Below are 24624 nucleotides of genomic sequence, written 5' to 3' on the forward strand. Positions count from 1 at the left end.
ATGGAAAAAATGAAGCAGAAAAAGGAATGTTATAAGATAAAAAACAGTGATGAACAAAGAAATAAAATTGTTTGCCATGTGGTTGTGGACAACATGTGTGGTCAATACGTGGTTCTTAGGGAAAGGAACACATAATATAAAAATAAATCACCTAGAACTAAAATTCTGGATGCTTTAAAGAAAATGTGGAAAGTGATAAAAGTGAAATGAAGGTGAGGGGAAGTGAGGGTCCTAAAGGAATTATTTTGTATAGAAAGTGGCAGCCACACACACTAATTCTCAATGCTGATTTAAAAAATTTGAATGTTTATTAATAAATTAATAGAAGTGGACATGTAACTTTCAAGCCATTAAAGGTAAAGAAGGAATGGACAAACTACAAACTCGACCAAGGCTGAAAAAGATGAAGGAACAAGAAAATGTTATACAGAAAACACAAACTAAATGGCACTAATAAGACAAAATACATTAGTGGTAACAATATGTGAAGATATTTCATGCTTAGATTTTTTTTTTTTTTTTTTTTTTGAGACAGAGTCTTGCCCTGTTGCCCAGGCTGCAGTGCAGTGGTGTGTTCTTGGCCCACTGTAAACTCAGCCTCCTGGGCTCAAGCAATTCTCCTGCCTCAGCCTTCAGAGTAGCTGGGATTATGGGTGTGTAGTCCCCACACGTGGCTAATTTTTTGTATTTTTAGGAGAGATGGGGGTTTCCACTGTGTTAGTCAGGATTGTCTCAAACTCCTGACCTCATGATCCACCTGCCTGGGCCTCCCAAAGTGCTGGGATTACAGGTGTGAGCCACTGCGCCTGGCCACTTAGATTTTTTTTTTTTTTTAAGAGACTGGGTCTTGCTCTGTCGCACAGGCTGGAATGCAGTGGAGCAATCACATCTCACTGCAGCCTCCAGCTCCTGGGCTCAAGTGATCCTCCCATTTCAGCCTCTTGAGTAGCTGAGACTATAGGCATATATCACCATTTAAAATTTTTTAGATTTTTTGTAGAGACAGTGTCTTGCTGTAGAGACCAGGCTGGTCTCAAACTCCTGGCCTCAAGCGGTCCTCCCGGTTTGACCTCCCAAAGTGCTAGGGTGACAGGTGGGAGCCACCACGGTGCCCTGGATTGCAAACTGCTTGCCAGAGCCATGCCTAAAAGTACCCTAGAGAGGAATTTGGATTTATAACTGGGCAGAGAGAAAAATTGCTTTTAGCTAAAATTGAGGAAGGATTTGGCGGTGGCAGCAATTTTGGAAGGCAAGCAGAACCTGAGCAGACTCCCTTCAGAGTCTTACAGAAGGAATGATAGTGGGTGACGGTGAAGTCCACCCAGGTGGTGCCAGGAGACAGGGAAGCAGAATGGGGAGGCTAGGGGATACTGCTGGTATGGATCTGATTAGAGAGGTGACATCAGAAGCCATTATCAGAGAATGCTCTGTACCCTAGTTTGCTAGGAAAAGATAATGAGTATTAATGAATGCACTTATGGTAGCAAAGGACTTTGTTTCTATTGTGAGTTATTTTGGTATGCATGACCTCAAAGCAAGTCACAGCTCACAGTGGGCTCCAGCTTCACCATCTGAAAGCCTTATCATGTTGTGAATAAACCATGAATAACCTGCCTCGGCAGGCCAAGCGTCTTGGAATCTGTGTTATTATTAAGTGTGCAGGGCCAGCTGTCCTGCCAGTGTAATCCCCAAATCCTTGTTGAGATTTGCCTGGCCCATCACTACAGAAGCACAACAGAGCCCCAGGAGGACGGGGCAGGTGGGAGATCCAGGCTCTGCCCACACAGATAGCTTGATGCGGAGACCGCCTTAAACTCCAGGTGGATCTCCCCTCCCCCCACCAAGGTCTGCTGCTTCCAGGAGGTGTTTGTTCACCAGTAGCAACACCTTTTGGTGCACTCTGGCTATGAGGCCAAGCCTGGACCTATGATCCTTCTCTGAATGTGCCGGGAAGCCAAGGCAGGGGCCTGGGGAGGTTCCACTTTCCTTAAAAGCAGCTCACTCTCACGGCAACCACAAATGAGCACATTTTACTAGCATTTCTCCGGTGAGGAGATGTTCCATTTCCACTAAGACTGTGTGATCAAGGTTTGTAGAACAAGCTCGTGCATTTGGATTCTGTCTGTGCGACAGTCAGATGTCAGCTCTAACGTGTAATCGAGTCTTTATGTCTTTTAAATTCCTAATGGTAACTATGTAGCCACATCTTCAAAGCAGGGGTAAAAATCAGAACGGAGCCTGTAACTGACACTATCAGAAAGAGCCACAGGAAGATTCGGTCTAGAACTTGAGCGACGAATTTCCAGTCTTGTACCACCTGCAAAAGAGAAAAAGATGCCCTTCACTCAAGACACTGAGCAAATGTCCCGAATTCATCTCAAGGGATTTAAAAAGAGTAACATTCAGATTTATAGCATTTACTTAAGTTTTCAAAAGCATGACTTTTTCTAACGTCCCAACCACTGTACAGGCTGAGGTTCTTTGAGGCTCTTCCCTAATCGTGCCCAAAGGAAACAGCTTGGAACACTCATCAGCACTGAAGAAGAAAAATAGAAGCAATAGAATTCTGTCTACATATGTACACATTACTGATCAGAATGGGAAAAGTCTGATTTTTTTACATGAATAAAAAGCCAGCATATCTTACTAGGGTGCTTCCCGATACATATATGAAAAGAATCACAAATGCGCCGGGCGCGGTGGCTCAAGCCTGTAATCCCAGCACTTTGGGAGGCCGAGGCGGGTGGATCACAAGGTCGAGAGTTCGAGACCATCCTGGTCGACATGGTGAAACCCCGTCTCTACTAAAAATACAAAAAATCAGCTGGGCATGGTGGCGTGTGCCTGTAATCCCAGCTACTCAGGAGGCTGAGGCAGGAGAATTGCCTGAACCCAGGAGGCGGAGGTTGCGGTGAGCCGAGATCGCGCCATTGCACTCCAGCCTGCAGCCTGGGTAACGAGAGCGAAACTCCGCCTCAAAGAAAAAAAAAAAAAAAAAAAAAAAAGAATCACAAATTTATAATTTAGGAGTTTGTGCGGCCAACTGTCACAGGCTTTCTTTTCTTCCACTCCAGCTGTGCTGCAGTTCCAGAAGGAAGGGCAAGGCCGAGGAGGAGAACCCAACAGGACAAGACAGAAATTCATGAGGGAGAGAGGAGACCCAGTCCCTTTATGAGGAAGTAGAGGCGCAGCACGTGGGCGGCAGGTCCATAAACACGAAGTCAGAGCACGAACAAGCTACTAGGCTGGGGAAGTCTGAAAGGAAAAGGAGTACTCATCCTTCTGGAGAAAAAAAATATTCCTGGCCCCGGTCTGGGGCGGGGGGTGGGAAGAACTATTTAAATCTTTGTATTAGTTTATTTATTTATTTATTTATGAGATGGAGTCTCCCTATGTAGTCCAGGCTGGAGTGCAGTGGCGTGATCTTGGCTCACTGCAACTTCCACCTCCCGCGTCCCGGTTCAAGCAATTCTCCTACCTCAGCCTCCCAAGTGGCTGGGATTACAGATACGAGCTACCATGCCCAGCTAATTTTTGTATTTTTTAGTAGAGATGGGGCTTCACCATGTTGGCCAGTCTGGTCTTGCACTCCTGAGCTTGTGATTCACCTGCCTCGGCCTCCCAAAGTGCTGGGATTACAGGCATGAGCCACCATGCCTGGCCTATTTATTTATTTATTTATTTATTTATTTATTTATTTATTTGAGATGGAGCCTTGCTCTGTTGCTCAGGCTGAAGTGCAGTGGTGCAGTCTCAGCTCACTGCAACCTCTGCCTCCCAAGTTCAAGTGATTCTCCTGCCTTAGCCTCCCAAGTGGAACTACAGGTACGTAACACCATGCCAAGCTAATTTTTGTATTATTAGTAGAGACAGGGTTTCTCCATGTTGGCCAGCCTGGTCTTGAACTCCTGACCTCAGGCGATCTGCCCGCCTTGGCTTCCCAAAGCGCTGGGATTTCAGGCGTGAGCCGCTGTGCCTGGCCTATATTAGTATTTTTAAAAGATGTAAAGAAACAAACAAAAAATCCTCCAACTGGACAGCTGAATGTTTGTCTAGCAGCAGTCACATTTCTAGTGGTTTAAAAAAATTTTTTAAGCGGATGAAAAACATAACAGATTGTTAAGAGAGAGGATATATGAGGCAGTGTCTGCGAATGCAAGATAAAATACAGAAGGATATTTCTTAAAAAATTCTTTCATCAGTTTGTTTATGGGATCAGGCTCTTGGCACTAATCTTCACCAATTTTAGAGTAAAATAATTAAATGCTATAAATTGAAGTTATTATATAAATTGAAAATATGTAACTTGCTTTAGGCAACAGATCACTTTTTTACGCTGAATATTTGCACATCAAATAATATTTTCATTCCACTGGGGAAGGGTTGTTTAGAAGGATGGGCTGGGCATGGTGGCTCACACCTGTAATCCCAGCACTTTGGGAGGCCGAGGCAGTGGATCACATGAAGTCAGGAGTTCGAGACCAGCCTGGCCAACATGGTGAAATCCCGTCTCTACTAAAAAAAAAAAAAAATTAGCCATGCATAGTAGTGCATACCTATAGTCCCAGCTACTCTGGAGGCTAAGATGGGAGAACCATTTGAGCCCAGGAGGCGGAGGTTGCAGTGAGCTGAGATTGTGCCACTGCACTCCAGCCTGGGTGACAGAGCAAGACACTATCTCAAAAAAAAAAAAAAAAAAAAAAAGAAGGATGAGGATGAGAATTAGAAAGGTGAGAATTCACACTTGTTGACTGCTTACAGAACAAAGCTGAGCCCCTGTGTGTTGGGCACACTGTGCATATTTTTATTTTATGTCATTTAATCTTCACACAAACTTTTCAAGGTGTGGTTCAGAAAACTGAACCTAAATAACTTGTGTAAGTCATTCAGAATAGGATCTGAGCCCAGGACTGTTTTCAGTCTGAAATTCACACTCTTCCCACAATACCTCTCTTTCTCCTTCTCATTCTCCTTTCTTTCTTTTCTTTTTTTTTTTTTTTTCTGAGATGCGGGTCTTGCTTCAATTGCCCAGGCTGGTCTCAAACTGTGGCCTTAAGTGATCCTCCTGCCTTGGCCTCCCAAAGTGTTAGGACAAGCATGCCCACCCACACCCAGTTAATTTAAAAATTTTTGTAGAGACAGGGTCTCACTATGTTGCCCAGGCTGGTCTTGATCTCCTGGGCTCAAGTGATACACTTGCCTCAGCCTCCCAAAGTACTAGGACTACAGGTATGAGCCACTGTGCCTGGTTCACACTTTGGAAAAAAAAAATCTGTAAATTAAATAATCGCATCGTCTTTCCTCACCAAAATACCTGTCGTAACACTAAATTTTATATTCTGATTCTTTCTGGTCTTTTATTTCTAAATACTGTGGTTGAACATATCTATTGTTCTATGCAAAATGGGAGATAAATTACCAGAGACCAGGATAATCAACTTAAAATGTGTAATTATTTAATAGAGAATTGAGGCTAATGATAAGAGACAGTGCTTAATCAACAGTTGCTTCACTTTTGCTCCTTATCTTTTTATGAACTACTTCCTAAAAATTCATACTAAAATTTGCTATGTCATGTCAGGGCTTGCTTTAAATGTTATATGTATAAAGAGCATGTCTCATAATGTCACATTTAAACCAGGACAGTATTTTATTTTAAACAGATGTCAAAATATTTGTCTTTGGTTCTCCTGTATGGTGGCACTATCGGAAATACCAGTTTACTCACCTGGCTGATAAAATGTTCTTTCTTCACATGGCTTGAAATGTACCTAATAGAATCAGCAGCTTTTTCCAAAAAAGCAACCAGAACTTTTTCTCCATCACTAAGCTGTTTGTGTTTCTTTTTTTCAAGGACTTTGCCTTTCACTACTGGTTGACTCTCCTCTTTCTCTGGGATCGAGTAGCGATCTACGTGGTCTTTCATGCAAAGTAACTTTGGAAGTTTCTGCAGAAAGAGCCTCTTAACCCAGGGGGCCATGGGGTGGTACGTGGAAGAAGATCTATGGTGAACGTTAATGACAAACACGGTAACAATGATGGACAGAGTCACGAAAATCATGATGAACAGCAGGTACTCTCCAATGAGTGGAATGACTTTGGAAGACGATGGGATGATTTCTTCAATCACTAAAAGGAAAACTGTCAGAGAAACCAAGACAGATGTGGATAATGAAAGTTTTTCTCCTTCATCCGAAGGTAAATAGAACACAAGAACTGTTAGGAAAGACAGCCCGAGGCAGGGGATGATGAGAAAGAGGGTATAGAATAAAGGCAGGCGTCTCAGGACAAAGGAATAGGTGATAAAGGGATAGGAGTACACGCCGTCCCTTCTGTTCCCCTTCATCCCCTTGGCGTTCAGTATTTCCCATTCTCCATTGTCAAAAAAGTCTTTTCTGTCAACATTTTCGTTGATCAAAATGAGGTCGACCATGGTGCCATCATAAGTCCAGGATCCAAACTTCATCGAGCAGTTCTGCCGGTCGAACGGGAAAAACGTGACGTCCATGGTGCAGGAGCTTTTGTAGCTGGCGGGAGGGGTCCAGACAACGGTTCCGTTTGATTTCACGATGACCTTAGTCATCAGGGAGCCTTCGAAACGGCCGTCAGCGCTGCAATCAAAGCAGTTTCACCTTAGCAGTTGGTGGAGCACCTGCTAGTTTTTGTTTTTTTTTCCCAGCATTGACTATTTCTATTTTATGACTTTTCTACCACAACATCAGACAATTGTTTTAAAAGAAACAATTATTTCGTCATTTAAAGTTGAATTTTTTAAAGTATTTTGCCTGAATCAGAATTTTCTATTCCTAGTGTTAATTGACCAATTTCATTTTCTTTTGTGATTTTACTTTTCTTTCTTTTTTTTTTTTTTACTTCTTTAAATATTTATTTTTTATTTTTTCCCTATAAGTAAGAAACAATGTGATACTTACTTTTCGAAGAGAACTATGTCAGGAAGCCACAGAGATTCTGATGGAACTTTAATAGAATGGATCCCACCATAATCATCAGGATTCCAGCGTAACTTGTGGTCTGTCCATTCCTGAAGGAAATTAGCATACTGTGACTTTATTCTGAAAGTTCAGTGTATAATATCTTGAGATCTTCAAGTTGCTGTTAGCTTACTAACAAGCCACTGTTTTATTATGAAAGGGAAATTCAAGCCACTGTTTTATTATGAAAGGGAAATTGTCCCGGTTGGACTGCGTGACCCTATTGAGGACTCAGTATGGGGTTTACCTTGAGCCAGCCTGGCCTCTGATCTCACCGAGGCCCACACACTTTGCATGTTAGGTATTTCCAAAATTACCATATCTGCCTCACCATGAAGAGGCTCTGCAACAAATGCCACTGATTCATGATCTGTCTTTTCAGCTTATTTTCTCTTAAGAAACAAATAAAAGAAAAGCAGGCCGGATGCGGTGGTGCATGCCTGTAATCCCAGCACTTTGGGAGGCCCAGGCAGGTGGATCACAAGGTCAAGAGATTGAGACCATCCTGCCAACATGGTGAAACCCTGTCTCTACTAAAAATACAAAATTTAGCTGGACATGGTGGTGGGCGCCTGTAATCCCAGCTACATGGCAGGCTGAGGCAGGAGAATCGCTTGAACCCAGGAGGTGGAGGTTGTGGTGAGCTGAGATCGTGCCACTGTACTCCAGCCTGGTGACACAGTGAGACTCCATCTCAAAAAAAAAAAAAAGAAAGAAAAGCAATGATGAGTTTAATTCAGTTTATTCTAGGGGAGTGGATTAAAGGAGAGTGGATACTTTAATCACATGCTAGTAGATGCAAATGATTTTGAACACTGCTCAAGAGGATTGGACGAACATCCACCTGCTATGTTAATATGAGACAGCCATTTTCCATGGACTCTTCTTGATCACATTGGAATTTGTATCCAATAAAAAATGTTTTCCAAGCATTTTATAAGTTTTAATCTGAATTTATTTTTGGAGCTCCCAATTATAATTTTAAATTACATTCTTAATGTTGTTAGCCTCCAGGCGCTTACACATTTTTCTTCATAAGGATGAAGTCACACAGCGTGTTTCACAGGGGCTGATGAATCTAGATAAATACACCTGACCATGAATTGATCAGACTGTGAAGGTCAAGAGGATGATGTATGGATGACCCAATCACAGCAGAGTGGACTCCATTAAAAACATTTTAGGCCCAGAATAATAGGAAATCTGACCTGACAATTAAATTCTTCTGTTCTATGGCTCCTCATGTGGATAGCTGAGTACGGACGAAGGAGGTCAGAGAGTTAGAAGGGCATGCCCAGCATGAGAATCCCCAGAGCCCAGTGATGCCAACTTTGTCATGAAAGCACCAGGAGTCAGCAGATGGATGATGTCACTAGATGGTAAAATACTGAAATATGCATGATGCCTGACAAATGATGGAACTCCACAACCCAGAGGAAAGATTGTCTACCCGAGACAATATTTTTGAGACTCGATCCCCCCTATAAAAAGTTTAAAATGTATGGGACTTTAAAAAGCTAGAATCTAAAGTATAACAAAATGGCCTCATATTTAAGGAAAATCATGCATGTGAAACTGACAATTTAAAAGCCCAATAATAAAGAATTCACCATGTTTACTTGGTGCTCACGGGATTCTCTTTTTTAATTCCTCCTCTGCCCATTTTGAAGAGCAAATATAATCTTGCTAGGAATAATTTGTCTCCTACCAATGAAACTTACTGTTATTGGTAGGCCTGAGTCTCAGAAATCTTAGAGGGAACTTGCTCAGTAACATTTGTGGTTGGTTTCAAGTCCACTTTATGCACTTTGTAAAAATTTACTTAAAATAAAATCCACTCTTTTGTTTACAGTTATTAATGCAAATAGCTGTATAATAACTGCCGGCATTAAGACGCCAAAACAGTTTTTTTACCCAAAATATTTCCCAGGTGTTGCCCTTTTGTAATCAACCGCTCCCACATTGCCAACCCTCGGAAATCCTGATTTGTTCTGTTTCTATAATTTCAGCTTTTTTAGAATGTCATGTAAATGCAATCAACATAACATTCTGATTTTGACTTCTTTACTTAGCAGTGCTTTTAGATTCTTCATTTTTCTTTCTTTCTTTCTTTCTTTTTTTTTTTTTTGGATATGGAGTTTCGCTCTTGTCATCCAGGCTGGAGTGCAATGGTGCAATCTTGGCTCACTGCAACCTCTGCCTCCTGGGTTCAACCGATTCTCCTGCCTCAGCCTCCCGAGTAGCTGGGATTACAGGCATGTGCCACCACGCCCAGCTAATTTTGTATTTTTAGTAGAGACAGGGTGTCTCCATGTTGATCAGGCTGGTCTCGAACTCCCAACCTCAGATGATCCACCTGCCTTGGCCTCCCAAAGTGCTGGGATTACAGGCGTGAGCCATGGCGTCTGGCCTAAAACATAATAAATATTTATTAATGCTGTATTGGATGAGGCAACTAGGGCTTAGAAAGTTCAAATACCTGTCCAAGGCCACTCAGCTAGTCAGTGAGGGGAACGGATTCAAGGCTGCTGCACATGGCAGGGTCATCAGTGCAGCCACAACTCCAGAGGTGTCCTGCACGCTGACTCTGCTGTGAAGGGCGCCCCCAGGAGGTGTGCAAGCCTGGTGGTCTTAATGGGCTTCTAGCCAAAGTCTGCCTGAAGCCAGATGATCCACGCTTTTCTCTCTCCCCATGCTGCACTGCAGTGGGAAAACCTGTGGCCTAAAATGCTTCATAAGTTCAGTTGCTTCTAGGAAGCTTTCTTTTTTTTTTTTTTTGTTTGAGACAGAGTCTTGTTCTGTCACCCAGACTGGAGTGCAATGGCATGATCTCAGCTCACTGCAACCTCCGCCTCCTGGCTTCAAGCGATTCTCCTGACTCAGCCTCTTGAGTAGCTGGGATTATTGGTGCCCACCACTGTGCCCAGCTAATTTTTGTATTTTTAGTAGAAACCATCTTGGCCAGGCTGGTCTCAAACTCCCGACCTCGTGATCCACCTGCCTTGGCCTCCCAAAGTGCTGGGATTACAGGTGTGAGTCACTGCACCCTGCCTGCTAGCAAGCTTTCTATGGCTCAGTTCTCAGGGTTATTGCTGGTGCTGATAGATATAAAGCCCAACTTTGTACTCAGGCTGAAGAGCAGCTCATTCCATATCCTCTCTGTCAAAGAGAGAAAACAAAAAACAATGATTAAACAGAAAAACTGCTTGGCCTTAATAGCAAAACATCTGTTAAAAGACAAATAGTAGGCCGGGCGTGGTGGCTCAAGCCTGTAATCCCAGCACTTTGGGAGGCCGAGGCGGGTGGATCACGAGGTCGAGAGATCGAGACCATCCTGGTCAACATGGTGAAACCCCGTCTCTACTAAAAATACAAAAAACTAGCTGGGCGTGGTGGCGCATGCCTGTAATCCCAGCTACTCAGGAGGCTGAGGCAGGAGAATTGCCTGAACCCAGGAGGCGGAGGTTGCGGTGAGCCGAGATCGTGCCATTGCACTCCAGCCTGGGTAACAAGAGTGAAACTCCGTCTCAAAAAAAAAAAAAAAAAAGACAAATAGTAAAATACAGTGAAATATCTGTTAAAATACTAAAATATAAGCAATAATAAAATATCTAAACAGTAAAATATATAATTAAATATCTAAATAGTAAAATATGCAAGTAACAGTAAAATATCTGCTAAATAGTAAAATATATAAGTAACAGTAAAATATCTGGTCAACGTGGCTCACGTCTGTAACCCCTGCACTTTGGGAGGCGGAGGCAGGTAGGTCCCTTGAACCCAAGAGTTTGAGAGCAGCCTGGGCAACACGGGGAAACCCCATCTCTTCAAAAAATAAACAACAACAAAAGTTAGCCAGGTGTAGTTGTGTGTCTGTGGTCCCAACTACTTTGGAGGCTGAGGTGGGAGGATCACTTTAGCTTAGGTATTCAAGACTGCAGACACCTGTGATTGCTCCACTGCTTTCCAGGCTTGGAGACAGAGCAAGACCCTGTTTCAAAATAAATAAGTAAATAAATGAATAAAAGTCAGGTGAATTATACAAAGAAGCATGCTCTACTGTGTCCAAGTGCAATGATGAGCAAAGGGAGAATGATGAGATGAGGAATGCATCACAGGGGTTGTCCTCGGCTTCAGCAAGGCCATGGGAAGGAGGGGCACACCAAGAGATCTTTTTTTTTTTTGAGATGGAGTCTCACTCTGTTGTCCAGGCTGGAGTGCAGTGGCACGATCTCTGCTCACTGCAACCTCCACTTCCTGGGTTCAAGCAATTCTCCTGCCTCGGTCTTGAGTAGCTGGGATTACAGGCATGCACCACCATGCGTGGCTAATTTTGTATTTTTAGTAGAGACAGGGTTTCGCCATGTTGGTCAGGTTGGTCTCGAACTCCTGACCTCAGGTGATCCACCGGAGTCAGCTTCCCAAATTGCTAGGATTACAGGTGTGAGCCACCGTATTCGGCCATCAAGAGGTCTTTATAAAAGAAGGAAATCAGGTTAGGAGATAAAATGGACAAGTGCTGTGTCTGCTGCCTTGAATTCACCTGCCCTTCTACTGGTAACAGAACCCCGGTTTCCTTTTGCAGAACGACCTCACTCCACTCTCAATCTATTAGCTTTTGGGGGAGCTGATGCACCCTTCTGCTCCAGGCCTGCCTCTCAGACCTGCCCATTGTGATTTTCAGGGACAGCCGGCAACCAAATCAGAGTTGGTAAGACAGCACAGGGCTTCTGAGACCACCAAGAGGTGGGACACTCTTTCCCTGATGAACGTACACGCAGGTAATGTTTTGTTTTGTTTGAGATGGGGTCTTGCTCTTTTGCCCAGGCTGGAGTGCAGCAGCATGATCTTGGCTCACTACAACCTCTGCCTCCCAGGCTCAAGTGATCCTTCCACCTCAGCCTCCCAAGTAGCTGGGACTACAGGTAGGTATTACCATGCCCTGCCAATTTTTAAAATTTTTGTAGAGACAGGGTTTTGCCACATTGCTCAGGCTCATCTCCAACTCCTGAGCTCAAGTGGTCCACCCACCTCAGCCTCCCAAAGTGCTGGGACTACAGGTGTGAGCCACTGCGCCCAGCCTATATGAGGCATTTTGAGTTTGGAGCTGATGTAGCCATCCTGCTTCTGGGGGAGGGCGTGGATGAGAATGGAGTCAACACAGAGGACAGGGAGCCCAGAGACTCCCAGAGAGGAACCAGGTCCTGGGAATATAGTGGGGGCCTTGGATGAAGCTGCAGGTAAAGCCAGCCCTGGCCCTGAACTTTTCCAATTGTAAAAACTAAGAAGTTCTCTTTTTGCTAGTGTTAGTTTACCTGAGGTTTTCTGTCAATGGCAACTAAAAGGCTCTCAGGTGATTCTGGGAAGAACCGGGGTGGCTATGCAGTCTGCAGCACACTACAAGCACACAGCTAAGAGCACAGAGACAGGCGCAGTCCTGGGCAGACTGGCTGGGGCTGTGCCCTCATGCTCCAGGTCATCTTTAGTGAGCACAGCTAATGAGCCCAAATGCACAACTCCTCCGTCTGGGACCTAAAGATTGCTGGAAACTAAATCGCCTGCTTCTTGGATCGGGTTTTCTTCCTCCCACTGGCACCGCAGGTCTTTACCTATGCCCAGCTCTATCCTACAAAGGAGGATGGAAGATGACAAAAATTCTAGCACTTCAGCCTTGTTGCAAATTGCAAAATTGCAGCAAACAAATATCAGCTTCATAAATTGTTCTAAGAGAACTAGGGCAAGCCTCAGGGGGAGGTATTTTTAAGTCAGAAAGATTTGTGTTGCTTACCTGACCTTCAGCAGCAGGATTAACAGCTGTGGCCAGAGATAACACAGAGATAGCGGTTTTGGGGGCTCACTGTTGCCGAAGAGTTCATTGATTCATCAAATACGCAAGGCACGTACTAGCGTGGAGCGCAGCTGCCTCGACCTCTCATCCTAGGGCTGACTCAGATGATAAGCCAGTCAACTAATAAATACCCACACTTCCCAAGGTGACAGTTTGGGTATGGGATGCAGAACAGCAGAGTAGACAGGAAAGGCATTTCCAAGGAGGTGACATTTAGACTAAACATGCAGGGTAAGAAGGAGTCTGAGCAGGGCAGGGTTGTGTGGGGCAGGGAGAAGGCTGGCCGCAGATGGAATCACCTGTGGGAAGGTGCTCAGGCAGGAAGGAACGAGAGCATGAACGAGGGATGCCTTCAGTTCCTTGAGGAGGATATTAAAGGGATCTAGAGCGGACCCAGTTGCTCCTAATCAGTAAAGTAAAAGTATGGCTTACCCCTGAGCTCCGCACTGGGACTGTGCTTTGCCAGCTGTACAACTCGGACGAGCCACTCATCGCCAGCTGCTGCACCGCTTTGCAGGGGTTAGAGACATTCTTTTTTTTTTTTTTTTTTTTTTGAGACAGAGTTTCGCTCTTGTTACCCAGGCTGGAGTGCAATGGCTCGATCTCGGCTCACCGCAACCTCCGCCTCCTGGGTTCAAGCAATTCTCCTGCCTCAGCCTCCTCAGTAGCTGGGATTACAGACTCGCGGCCACCACGTCCAGCTAATTTTTGTGTTTTTAGTAGAGACGGGGTTTCACCATGTTGACCAGGATGGTCTCGATCTCTTGACCTCGTGATTCACCCACCTTGGCCTCCCAAAGTGCTGGGATTACAGCCGTGAGCTACCACGCCCGGCCTTAGAGACATTCTTCACAACCTTCATGTCCTTCTGCTATTAGACCTGGGAATCACAGAGTGCTTTCTCTGAGCTGCCCATCAGAGGGCTCATCCAGTGTCTTTTCTGTTGTTTTTAGACAGGGTCTCACTCTGTCACCCAGGCTGCAGTGCAGTGGTGCGATCACAGCTCAATGCAGTTTCAACCTCCTGGCTCAAGCCATCTTCCCACCTCAGCCTCCTGAGTAGCTAGGACTACAGGTATGCACCACTACAGCTGGCTAACTTTTCTTATTTTTTTTTCTTAGTTTTTAATTTTTTGTACAGACAGGGGACTCCCTATGTTGACCAAGCTGATCTCAAACTCGTAGCCTCAAGTGATCCTCCTGCCTTGGCCTCCCCAAATGTTGGGATTACAAGCATAAGCCACCATGCTCAGCCTACCCAACTTCTGCCATGATGTGTGGTCACCACAGAGCTGTGCCCCATAGCCCAGGACCACCATGAGTTTAGAATGGCATAAGCCACAGGATATTTGCAAGTGGCGGAGTCAGCTGTGCCCAGCTGAGGAGGCAGAGCCCAAACCTCTATCTGGTTCTCTAAGGGCCTGCGAGGTTTTCTGGCCATTTCCCTGTTCTCTCTGAAACCCTGGTAGCATCTGGAGATTAAGCTCCTGTCTCTCCCATCTTAGTGTAAGAGATTAGAAATAATATTTCATGTTTGCGTAGAGTGTTCTAGCTGCGAAGCTCAAAGCCCTCGACAAACACCAGCTCCGCATCGCAGCAGTTCTCAGCTTGAGAGCTGTGTTTTTGCAGGAAACAGGAGCGCACAGTATATGTCAGAGCCAAATATCAAAGTTAATCTATGACTAAGAAAAAAATAGAAAAATACTCCAACTCTAGGTTTCCTCATTCAGAAAACTGCAATTTCAAATCCACATCAAATATATATAATCCCTTAAAATTGTCTTTTCTTATATATATTACCTCAATAATCACTCATAAATGCCTAGCTAAATCACGATCCAGAGCCAAATTTTATTTAAACCTAAATCATAGAGCTTTTTGTAAAAACTATAAACAAAGTTCCCGAATTATTCTTACTTCAATGCTAATAGGACCAAAAGATAAAAAGGAACAAATATTCTTGGCTGTTGCCTTGATTTGCAGTCTCTGGGACTTCCCTGGGATCTCCAGTCACCTTAGATGTGAAATTCTTTTTTTTTTTTTTTGAGACAGAGTCTCCCTCTTGTTGCCCAGGCTGGAGTACAATGGTATGATCTTGGCTCACTGCAGCCTCCATCTTCCAGGTTCAAGTGATTCTCCTGCCTCAGCCTCCCAAGTAGCTGGAATTACCAGGCACACACCGCCATGCCTGGCTAGTTTTTGTATTTTTAGTAGGCATCGGGTATCACCATGTTGGCCAGGATAGTCTCCATCTCTTGACCTCATAATTCACCTGGTTTGGCCACCCAAAGTGCTGAGATTACAGGCGTGAGCCACCAAGCCTGGCCAGATGTGAAATTCTTAAAGCCAAATTATTGTTGATTCATTTTAATCTTAAAGGCAGCAACATGACATACTATGTGTTTCATATTCCTGTTTAATTCGTGAGTTGTTAAGGCCAAGAAATGTGATTTGTTATTAAGGATGAAGGCCAGGTGTAGTGGCTGACATCTGTAATACCAGCACTTTGGGAGGCCCAGGCGGGCAGATCACATGAGGTCAGGAGTTCCAGACCAGCCTGGCCAGCATGGTGAAACTCCGTCTCTACTAAAAATACAAAAATTAGCCAGGCGTGGTGGCACGTGCCTATAATCCGAGCTACTCAGGAGGATGAGGTGAGAGAATCACTTGAACGCAGGAGGTGGAGGTTGCAGTGAGCTGAGATCATGCCACTGTACTCCACACTCCAGCCTGGGCAACAGAGCAAGACTCTATCTTAAAAAAAAAGAATGAGAAAGCTCAAAGGTGGCAACAAGAAGTGACATTTATTAAGCTAGTCATGTTCACACACATTTTCTCATGTAACTCCCAGACAAAACTGTGAGCTAGGGATCACCTCTATTTGAGAGATGAAGAGACTGAGGGTCAGAGGGGTGAAGTGACTTTCCCAAGTTTATATAGTAGGGCTTTTGACCTCTACTCAGTTAATTCTTACCAGGGTCCACTTGAATAAGAAGTCCAAACTTGGCCTCCTTTGCTAAGGTCAGAGTAAGGTTACAGAAAAGGAAGGAAAATCAGATAATAAGTCAAGATCTGAGATGAATTCATGAACTTATAACTGCCATTCCACGTTGCCAATGATAGTTAGACTTTTGGGGAGATCACCCAGACCTCTAGGGCTAGCCTGAACCTTCCATAACAGGTCTGCTTCTTATTTTTCCTGGAAGATCAGCTCCAGGGGTCTATCCAAAGAGGCCTTCATGTTTGCTGAACTTTTTGTTGATCTAAAACAGACATCAGCTATTGGAAAGACACTGCTAGTTTAAGATGTCAGCAGTTTTATTTTCCTCAGGATCGTTATGGGGAAAGGAGAGCTAACCGTGTCTCAGCTACAGCAAAGCCAGGTCATTCAGTCCTCTCGTTGTCTTATTTGTATATGCAACAGCGCCCAGCTCAAGGCCTTATGATGTTATACCCAGGCGAGTTAGGTGGAACAGCACCATGTGCTTGAGTTTCAAATTATGAGTCATTTATTTATTTATTTATTTTTGAGATAGAGTCTCACTCTGTCACCAGGCGCCAGGCTGGAGTGCAGTGGCACGAACTCTGCTCACTGCAACCTCTGCCTCCTGGGTTCAAGCAATTCTCCTGCCTCAGCCTCCTCAGTAGCTGGGACTACAGGCACACACCACCACGCCCAGCTAATTTTTTTTTGTATTTTTAGTAGAGATGGGGTTTCACCATGTTGGCCAGGATGGTCTCACTCTCTTGCCCTCATGATCTGCCTGCCTCGGCCTCCCAAAGTGCTGGGATTACAGGCATGAGCCACCGCACCTGGCCGAGTCCTTTATTTTTAGCTGGTGACCGAGAGACGGCTAACGCTCAAAATTCTCTCAGCCCCGTGGAAGGGGTTTGATTATCTTTTATACTTGATTTAGGTAGGGGAGGAGGAGCCTAGCTGGAGCAGAATTTACAGAAGCAGAACAGGCAAGTTAGATAAGGAAGGCTGGTAACTAGGAGGCAGGGGGTTCTCATGATTGTTGATTTTCATGGAGGATATATACAAGTGGTTCCCATGATTGCCGGTTACCCAGGGGGGTATTCAATACTTGTTATATAATCAATCTGGGGGGGGTTGGTATTCACAGTGGCAAGTGGACTTGCCAAGCAGGCTATGGTTACAAAGGTTATATGTTTCTGTAGTTCTAAGTACAGCATGACCCAGCACAGTAGCAAGACCCAGGTATGCACGTAAGGGAAGAGTGGCAGGAGGAGTGAGGCAGAGGTCAACATGGAGTCTATCCGGCTCTCAGCAAAATGGAGTCTGTCTGGCTAACACAGGGTAGGTTAGCACAATGAGGCCAGAGGTGATACTGACTCTGGAGGCAGGGACTTGGACACCAGACCAGCTTGAGGACCGGCTAAAGAGGGCTGAGCAGAAGTGGCTTTCCATAAGACAGGGCCACCAGGGCTCCAGGTCAATTTACCATTGCCATGGCAATACTAGGAAGTTACCACCCCTTTCCATGGCAATGGCCTGGAAGTTACCACCCTTATCCTAGAAGTTTCTGCATAAACTGTCCATTAATTTGCATATAATTAAAGGTGGGTATAAATATGCCTGCAGCTGACTTTTGAGCTGCTGGTCTGGGTGCACTGCCAGGCGGGTATCCGTGGTCCATAGGGAGCAGTGTCTCTGCTGCTGCTGTCCTTGAATTCTTTCCTGGGTAAAGCCAGGCGAAGCCCCAGTTTGATAAGAGCCTACCCTGCATCACTTACACAGTGCAGAGTAGGCTCTCAGGAAATATGGACTGAGTAAATTTGGCATTCATTGTCATAGTGATTATTTCTATGGCAACATCTAGGCAAAAGAGCCAACGCTTGCGTCATTTCAAAAAAGGTCAGTTTTGGCCAACACGGTGGTTCACGCCTGTAATCCCAGCCCTTTGGGAGGTGCAGGCAGGTGGATCAACGGAAGTCAGGAGTTCAAGGCCAGCCTGGCCAACACGGTGAAACCCTGTCTCTACTAAAAATACAAAAATTAGCTGGGCGGGGTGGCAGGTGCCTGTAAACCCAGCTACGCAGGAGGCTGAGGCATGAGAATCTCTTCAACCCAGGATGCAGAGGTTGCAGTGAGCCGAGATCTCACCACTGCACTCCAGCCTGGGTGACAGAGCAAGACTCTGTCTCAAAAGAAAAAAAAAAAGGTCAGTTTCATTTTCCATTGCCCCTAAGGTGCTTTCCAAGTTTTCCTAACCTTGAATATGACGGTGCAGGATCTGAGGGGCTGGGGCAGTAAGTACTTTCTCATGTAGTTCTGGTGAGTCAGTGTTAACATTATATTTATAGTTTACGGGGTTTTGATTACTGTCTGGAAGTACAGAGGAGGAAGACAAACTAGTTTGCAAAACAAAATCAATAAAATAAAAATAGCTCCATGTAGAAGACTTCCTCTGGATGTCACTGGATTTGTGCTTTATAAAGGTCTTTCTCTGGTTGAGAGGATAGAAGAGGAGTGTCTAAATATACCGGAGGAGAGCTATGGAAACAGAGGATGAGACAGGAGAATCGGCTAAAACAACCCCACAAGTATCTCATTTGCATGCACTGCCATGGAAGATGCTTTTGTTCCAAGTATGTAGAATTTTTTTCTCCAAGTAGATATGAATTAGAGAGCATTTTTTCAGTGTCTGGGAGGCAAATGAGGAAAGAGGGTGAACTGCGCATTTTTGTTTTCATTTTGTCTGAGGCACACAGGGATGATCGCTAAGAGTTACCAGTGGGTTTGCCCAAACGTGAGAGCTTTTGGATAGCGGTGTTATCGGGCTGCTATTCACTATTCAGGTGGTTCACAACTTCTCCACCTTTTTGGGTTGTAGAACTTCTGTAAGAAGTCAAATTAAATATCTCCTCCCCTTGGGAGCTTTCCCTGACTTTCTTCCTGTCTCATTGTCTTTTTTTTAAGCTCCGCAGTGGTTTATACGTACATCCTTTGTGGTGTTTATTATGGTGATTATTTTTTTTTGGTTACTAACGCTGTGTCCTCTTCTTGCAGACAGTGCTGTGTGTCGCTCTTTATACACCCAGGATCTAGCAGGGCACCTGGCCCATAGGCTCTCAATAAATCATGGTGAATGGATGGAAGACGGAATGGATCCTAACTTCATTCTCTCCTGAATTCTTTCTACACCAATTCCATCAGATGTCCCAGAGGTTAAGGAATCAAAGCCTTAGATGACCAGGGTTAGGAAATTATACAGGAACAGGACTAACAGGAGAACAAGACACGCTCCAAACTCCCCCCAGTCTAAGGCAAGGGAATGATTTCTCTACAGAAGCCAGACTTTCCCTAAAAGTGTTTAACCTTCCTCAGCTTCCTCATCTGCAAAGTTCGGATAATAATAAAACCTCCTTTATAGGATGGCTGTGAAATTAAATGGGATTATTCCCATGACACAGTCAGCATCATGCCTGGGCACTTAGTAAGTACTCAGTAAATCTGAGATATTATTATTAATCGCTCTAGAACTAAGATCTGTGTAAAACACAAATGATAGCTTTTTTATAAATATCGATTTTCTTTTCTTTCTTTAATCCTTCAACTTTCTTTTATCCTTATAGCTTTAAAAAGCATTTTTTTAAAAAGCATGCAAATAACATCATGGCGGAGCTCAATGCCTCCTGTTCCAGGCAGCCTTCCCTGCTTGCCACCCAATTTTGTAAAATTGGCCTTTCTTTTTTGCCCCAACATTGTCTGTGCCATAACAGCACTTATTAACTAACAACCACTGTAACGTTTCCCACTCTAAACTCAATCTGTGCAAATAGATGCCACGTTGACTATATCCTCTGTAGTTTTCTGGAATGTGAAGCTTTGTTTCTCCTGCTTTGGCTCCTCCTGTGATCTAGAAGCAGGGCTTAGTGTTCAGGGAGGAGGCTGCATATGGCCAGGAAGACCCTGGCCAGGGGTTAAGAAACCCACATTCCAGCCAGATGAGGATTGGACTCTTCTATCTCTGTGAAACAGGGGTAATGATGTCTCTTTTCCTAAGTCAGGTGGCAGAGAGGTTTAAATGAAATAAACCTAATTTATGCATTTGTGAATTAAACACAATTAAAGTATACTATTCTCGATAGATATTGGAGACTCGGAAGAGTGGGCATGGCGGGAGGCAGGTGAGGGAAGAGAAATCACCTAATGGGTACAGTGTACATTAGTATTCAGATACATTCGAAGCCTAGACTTCACTACACAATATATTTGTGTAACAAAACTTCACTTGTACCTTACACACTTATGCCAAAAAAAGTCGATTATTCTCATTGCTTCTGTTAAATGGAAAATGACATCAGCGGGCTGACTCTTCCAAGTGTCAATATGCTTCGTGCCTGTGGATTTCTCCTGCTCAGTTTTGGGTGTTGAATTGATTTTTAGGATTTAATTCCACCTTGGTTTGAAGACACCCACCAGGCTTCTGGGATTCTGGTGGCACCCTTTGTGGGAAGTCCCTTCCAAAGCTGTAGCTGACGCCTGAGGGGCCCTCAGCTCCCACCCTTCTGTTGTCATTTCCGTCTTTGGCTGAAATGACTCCTTATTTTCAAAACCACAAGAAAAGTGAAAAGACCTACTATTCCCCAGACCCCTGCTTTATGTGAAAGATTAGAGCTTAATCTCGGCCAGGCACAGTGGCTCATGTCTGTAATCCCAGCACTTTGGGCTGACATCAGGGGTGTGAGACCAGCCTGGCCAACATGCCAAAACCCCATCTCTACTAAAAATACAAAAATTAGCTGGGTGTAGTGGCACGTTCCTGTAATCCCAGCTACTCGGAAGGCTGAGGCAGAAGAATCACTTGAACCCAGGAAGTAGTGGCTGTAGCGAGCCAAGATCGAACTACTGCACTCCAGCCTGGGCAACAGAGTGAGACTCCAACTCAAAAAAAAAAAAAAGAGCAGTGAGGGAAGGAGGCATTGGGAAGTAAAGGTTTATGTGTTTGTTCGATTTTTATTAACTTCTAAGCCTGTTTTCACCTTAAGAGGAAAATATGGGTTCTTTTCTCCCCTGCAAGCTCGATATAGGATTTCTTCTTGGCCTTTATCAACTGAAAATACTTCCTAATTCTATGACCTATGAATTGCAAAAGTGGGTAAGTCACTGAGGAATGAGATGGGTGGATAGCAAGATATGTTTATTTAAATGGTATTTTAATATATACATTTCAAACTTATTTTCTCCTGGATTTTTTTTTTTTTTTTTTTTTTTTTTTTTTGAGGAGTCTCACTCTGTTGCCCAGACTGGAGTGCAGTGGTGTGATCTCGGTTCACTGCAACCTCTGCCTCCCGGGTTCAAACGATTCTCCTGCCTCAGCCTCCTGAGTAGCTAGAACTACAGGCGAGCGCGCCACCACACCCTGCTAATTTTTGTATTTTTAGTAGAGACGGGGTTTCACCATGTTGGTCAGGATGGTCTCGAACTCCTGACCTCATGATCTGCCTGCCTCGGCCTCCCAAAGTGCTGGGATTACAGGCATGAGCCACCATGCCCGGCCTGTTTTCTCCTGGATATTTTTATTTGCAAGTAAAACAATATGCAGACCCGTTTCACAACTTGTTCCTATATCTATGACTGGAGAACCAGATGAGTAGAAAGCACTGAAAATCATCATAATTCTCTAACTCTGACTAAAGTTGTTGGGTGGGAGAAATTTGATGACATGAAATGAAGCTGAGGGAAGCTCCTTGCTGTTTCTTGTATCCATTGCTCCAAGCATTAGCAAAAATATCCCACCAGGAATATTTTAAACCTATGGGGCAAATTAGGCAATATCTGGACATTCATTGAAAATACTTAGGTCGGGTACAGTGGCTCACACCTGTAATCCCAGCACTTTGGGAGGCCGAGGTAGGTGAATCACCTGAGGTCAGGAGTTCAAGACCAGCCTGGCCAACATCGTGAAACCCCATTTCTACCAAAAATACAAAAGTTAGCCTGTGTGGTGGCAGGCGCCTGTGATCCCAGCTACTCGGAAGGCTGGGACACAAGAATCGCTTGAACCTGGGAGATGGAGGTTGCAGCGAGGCAAGATCATGCCACTACCCTCCAGCCTGGCAACAGAAAGAGACTGCGTCTCAGATAAATAAGCAAATAAATATAAGAGCAAATTAAATTTTTAAAAAACCACCAGCAAAATAAAAACACAAAATAAGCAATTAAACCCAATTTCGTTCTTTCTTTCTTTTTTAAAATATAAACTTGCTCTGTTGCCCAGGCTGGAATGCAGTGGTGAGATCGTGGCTCACTGTAGCCTTCACCTGCTAGGTTCAAGCGATTCTCCTGCCTCAGTCTCCTGTGTAGCTGGGATAAACCAAACTTCTTTCCCACTGTGAAGTGTCAATATTTTCTCTTTGTAGATAACATATGTGAAACTGGGATTCGAATGGTAATTATTTACTGACAATCCTAGAACAAACTCCTCTGGACACACTCCCCTGGGTTTAGGAAATAAGCTGTAGCCAAGTGAAAAGCAATTATCTAAGAAGAAAGCTGAAAATGATTCAAAATGCATTTTCAGCGATGTCAGGAAAACCTGTATTCATTGTTTTGGGCTTCACTCTGCTCTGAAATTAACAATGGGCAGCCCCATTATTCCCTCATTTAGGGCTCAGTTCTTCCTCGGAAGCAACAAGAGGTTTCAGAGGTAGATTCCACCCATGGAGGACTAGAGGAGGTGAGGGAGGATGTAGCCCTGATTTTCCTACCCAGCTGCAGTTCCCTACCTGCGGGGAAGTGGTGCATCGTGGAGGCTCTTTGTTCTTTTCTTCGAGTGGTCCCAGGGCCCATCCCCAGGCCTTATAGCAGGAGAGTCCCCTCCCCGGCCCCATGACCAGCTCTACTGCCAGGAGCAACCACGCACAACAGTGTGTACCCAGGAGCTTCCAGGACCAGCTCCCCAACATGACGGAAAATAAAACCCACAGACCCTCACCACACATCTCCCTGAGGAACATGCTATGCCCCCTTAAATCATTGTTTTTCAGATGGGAGCCTTTCTAAACAAAAAATAAGTGACTGGGTTGGCAGACACAATCACTTGGATTGCAAGTTACCTGTTTGAGCCACACATTGGTCGTCATCAGCTGATTCTTTTCATCCTAAGAAAATGACAATTTGAAAAGTACTGTAAATTGAAGTGAAAGCAAGTTGTGGTTTTGTTGTTGTTTTAGAAATGGAGTCTCAAGATGCTGCCCAGGCTGGAGTGTCGTGATGCCACCTTAGCTCACTGCAGCCTCACGCTCCGGGGCTCAAATGATCCTCCCACCCCAACCCCCAAGGAGCTGGGACTATAGGTACATGCCACCACACCCAGATGTTTTTTGTTTGTTTTTTGATCAGAAAAATCTGAGTCTTAACTCTGAGGTGTTAGAAGTCCAAAATATTCTCAATTTCTTTTTTATTTTATTTTTTGAGACAGAGTCTCGCTCTGTCGCCCAGGCTGGAGTGCAGTGGCACAATCTCGGCTCACTGCAACCTCCACTTCCCGGGTTCAAGTGATTCTCCTGCCTCAACCTCCTGAGTAAGCTGGGATTACAGATGCGCACCACCATGCCCAGCTAATTTTTTTGTATTTTTAGTAGACACGGGGTTTCACCATACTGGCCAGTCTGGTCTCAAACTCCTCACCTCAGGTGATCTACCTGCTTTGGCCTCCCAAAGTTCTGGGATTACAAGCATGAGCCACTGCACCTGACCTAAGATTCTCAATTTAAAACAGTCAAATGGCATGTAAACAGTCAAATAACATGTAGATTTTGCTTAAAATGAAAAAGAACGAAAACAAGTAGCAGTTAATTGCATAACCTAGAAGGCACTTTAAAGGTGCAAAGTAGGCCAGGCACAGTGGCTCACACTTGTAATCTCCGTAGTTTGGGAGGCCAAAGCTGGTGGATCACCTGAGGTCAAGAGTTTGAGACCAGCCTGACCAACAAAGCAAAACCCCGTCTCTCCTAAAAACACAAAAAATAGCTAGACATGATGGCGTACGCTTGTAATCCCAGCTACTCAGGAAGCTGAGGCAGGAGGATCACTGGGAACCCAGGAGGTGGAGGTTGCAGTGAGCTGAGATCACACTGCTGCACTTCAGCCTTGGTGAAAGAGCAAGTCTCTGTCTCAAAAAAATAAAAATAAAAAACACCAGGAGCGGTGGCTCATGCCTATAATCCCAGCACTCTGGGAGGTCAAGGTGGGAGGATCACCTGAGGTCAGGATTTCGAGACCAGCTTGGCCTACATGGTGAAACCCTGTCTCTACTAAAAACACAAAAAAATTAGCTGGGTGTGGTGATGTGCGCCTGTAGTCTCAGCTACTCAAGAGGCTGAGGCAGGAGAATCGCTTGAACCTGGGAGACAGAGGTTGCAGTGAGCTGAGATCGTGCTACTGCACTCCAGACTGGCAACAGAGTGAGACTCTGTCTCAAAAAATAAAATAAAATAAAATAAAATAAGAGGTAAATAGTAGCTAAATTAGAGATGGACTTTGCATGACTTTCTAGAAGGAATCCTGGGGTATGGAGCCAGCCAGGGCAGGTGAGTGTGCGCACATGTATGTAGTGGGGCAGGGAATATGGGCAACATGGGAGGATTCTTCTGGGGCTTTGGGGACCGTAGCAGGACAATTTTGTTACTTTAAGGAGTTGAAGTTCACTGATTTCTTCTAAGAGCATAATCATGGCAGAAATGCAAGCTCAAAAGGAAAATCAGAATGCAAAGCCATGGGTGAGCTCAGGAGAGGTGACGGAGCCGCCTAGGA

General features: G+C 44.5%; 1 protein-coding gene across 1 annotated transcript in view; it reads right to left on the minus strand.

Annotated features, from left to right (window-relative positions):
• Positions 1 to 289: 289 nt before the first annotated feature.
• The window catches only part of CHRNB3 (cholinergic receptor nicotinic beta 3 subunit), a 36557-nt gene continuing 12222 nt past the window's right edge, over positions 290 to 24624 (minus strand). Inside the window, exons 3-6 of the mRNA XM_003942379.4 lie at positions 22926 to 22970; positions 6933 to 7042; positions 5729 to 6611; positions 290 to 2317 (exon numbers count right to left, since the gene is read on the minus strand). Coding sequence (XP_003942428.1) covers positions 2183 to 2317; positions 5729 to 6611; positions 6933 to 7042; positions 22926 to 22970 — 1173 coding nt within the window. The 3' untranslated portion in view covers positions 290 to 2182. The remainder of the gene's footprint in view (positions 2318 to 5728; positions 6612 to 6932; positions 7043 to 22925; positions 22971 to 24624) is intronic.

Source organism: Saimiri boliviensis, chromosome 13, assembly GCF_048565385.1.
Source record: "Saimiri boliviensis isolate mSaiBol1 chromosome 13, mSaiBol1.pri, whole genome shotgun sequence".
Lineage (NCBI taxonomy): Eukaryota > Metazoa > Chordata > Mammalia > Primates > Cebidae > Saimiri > Saimiri boliviensis.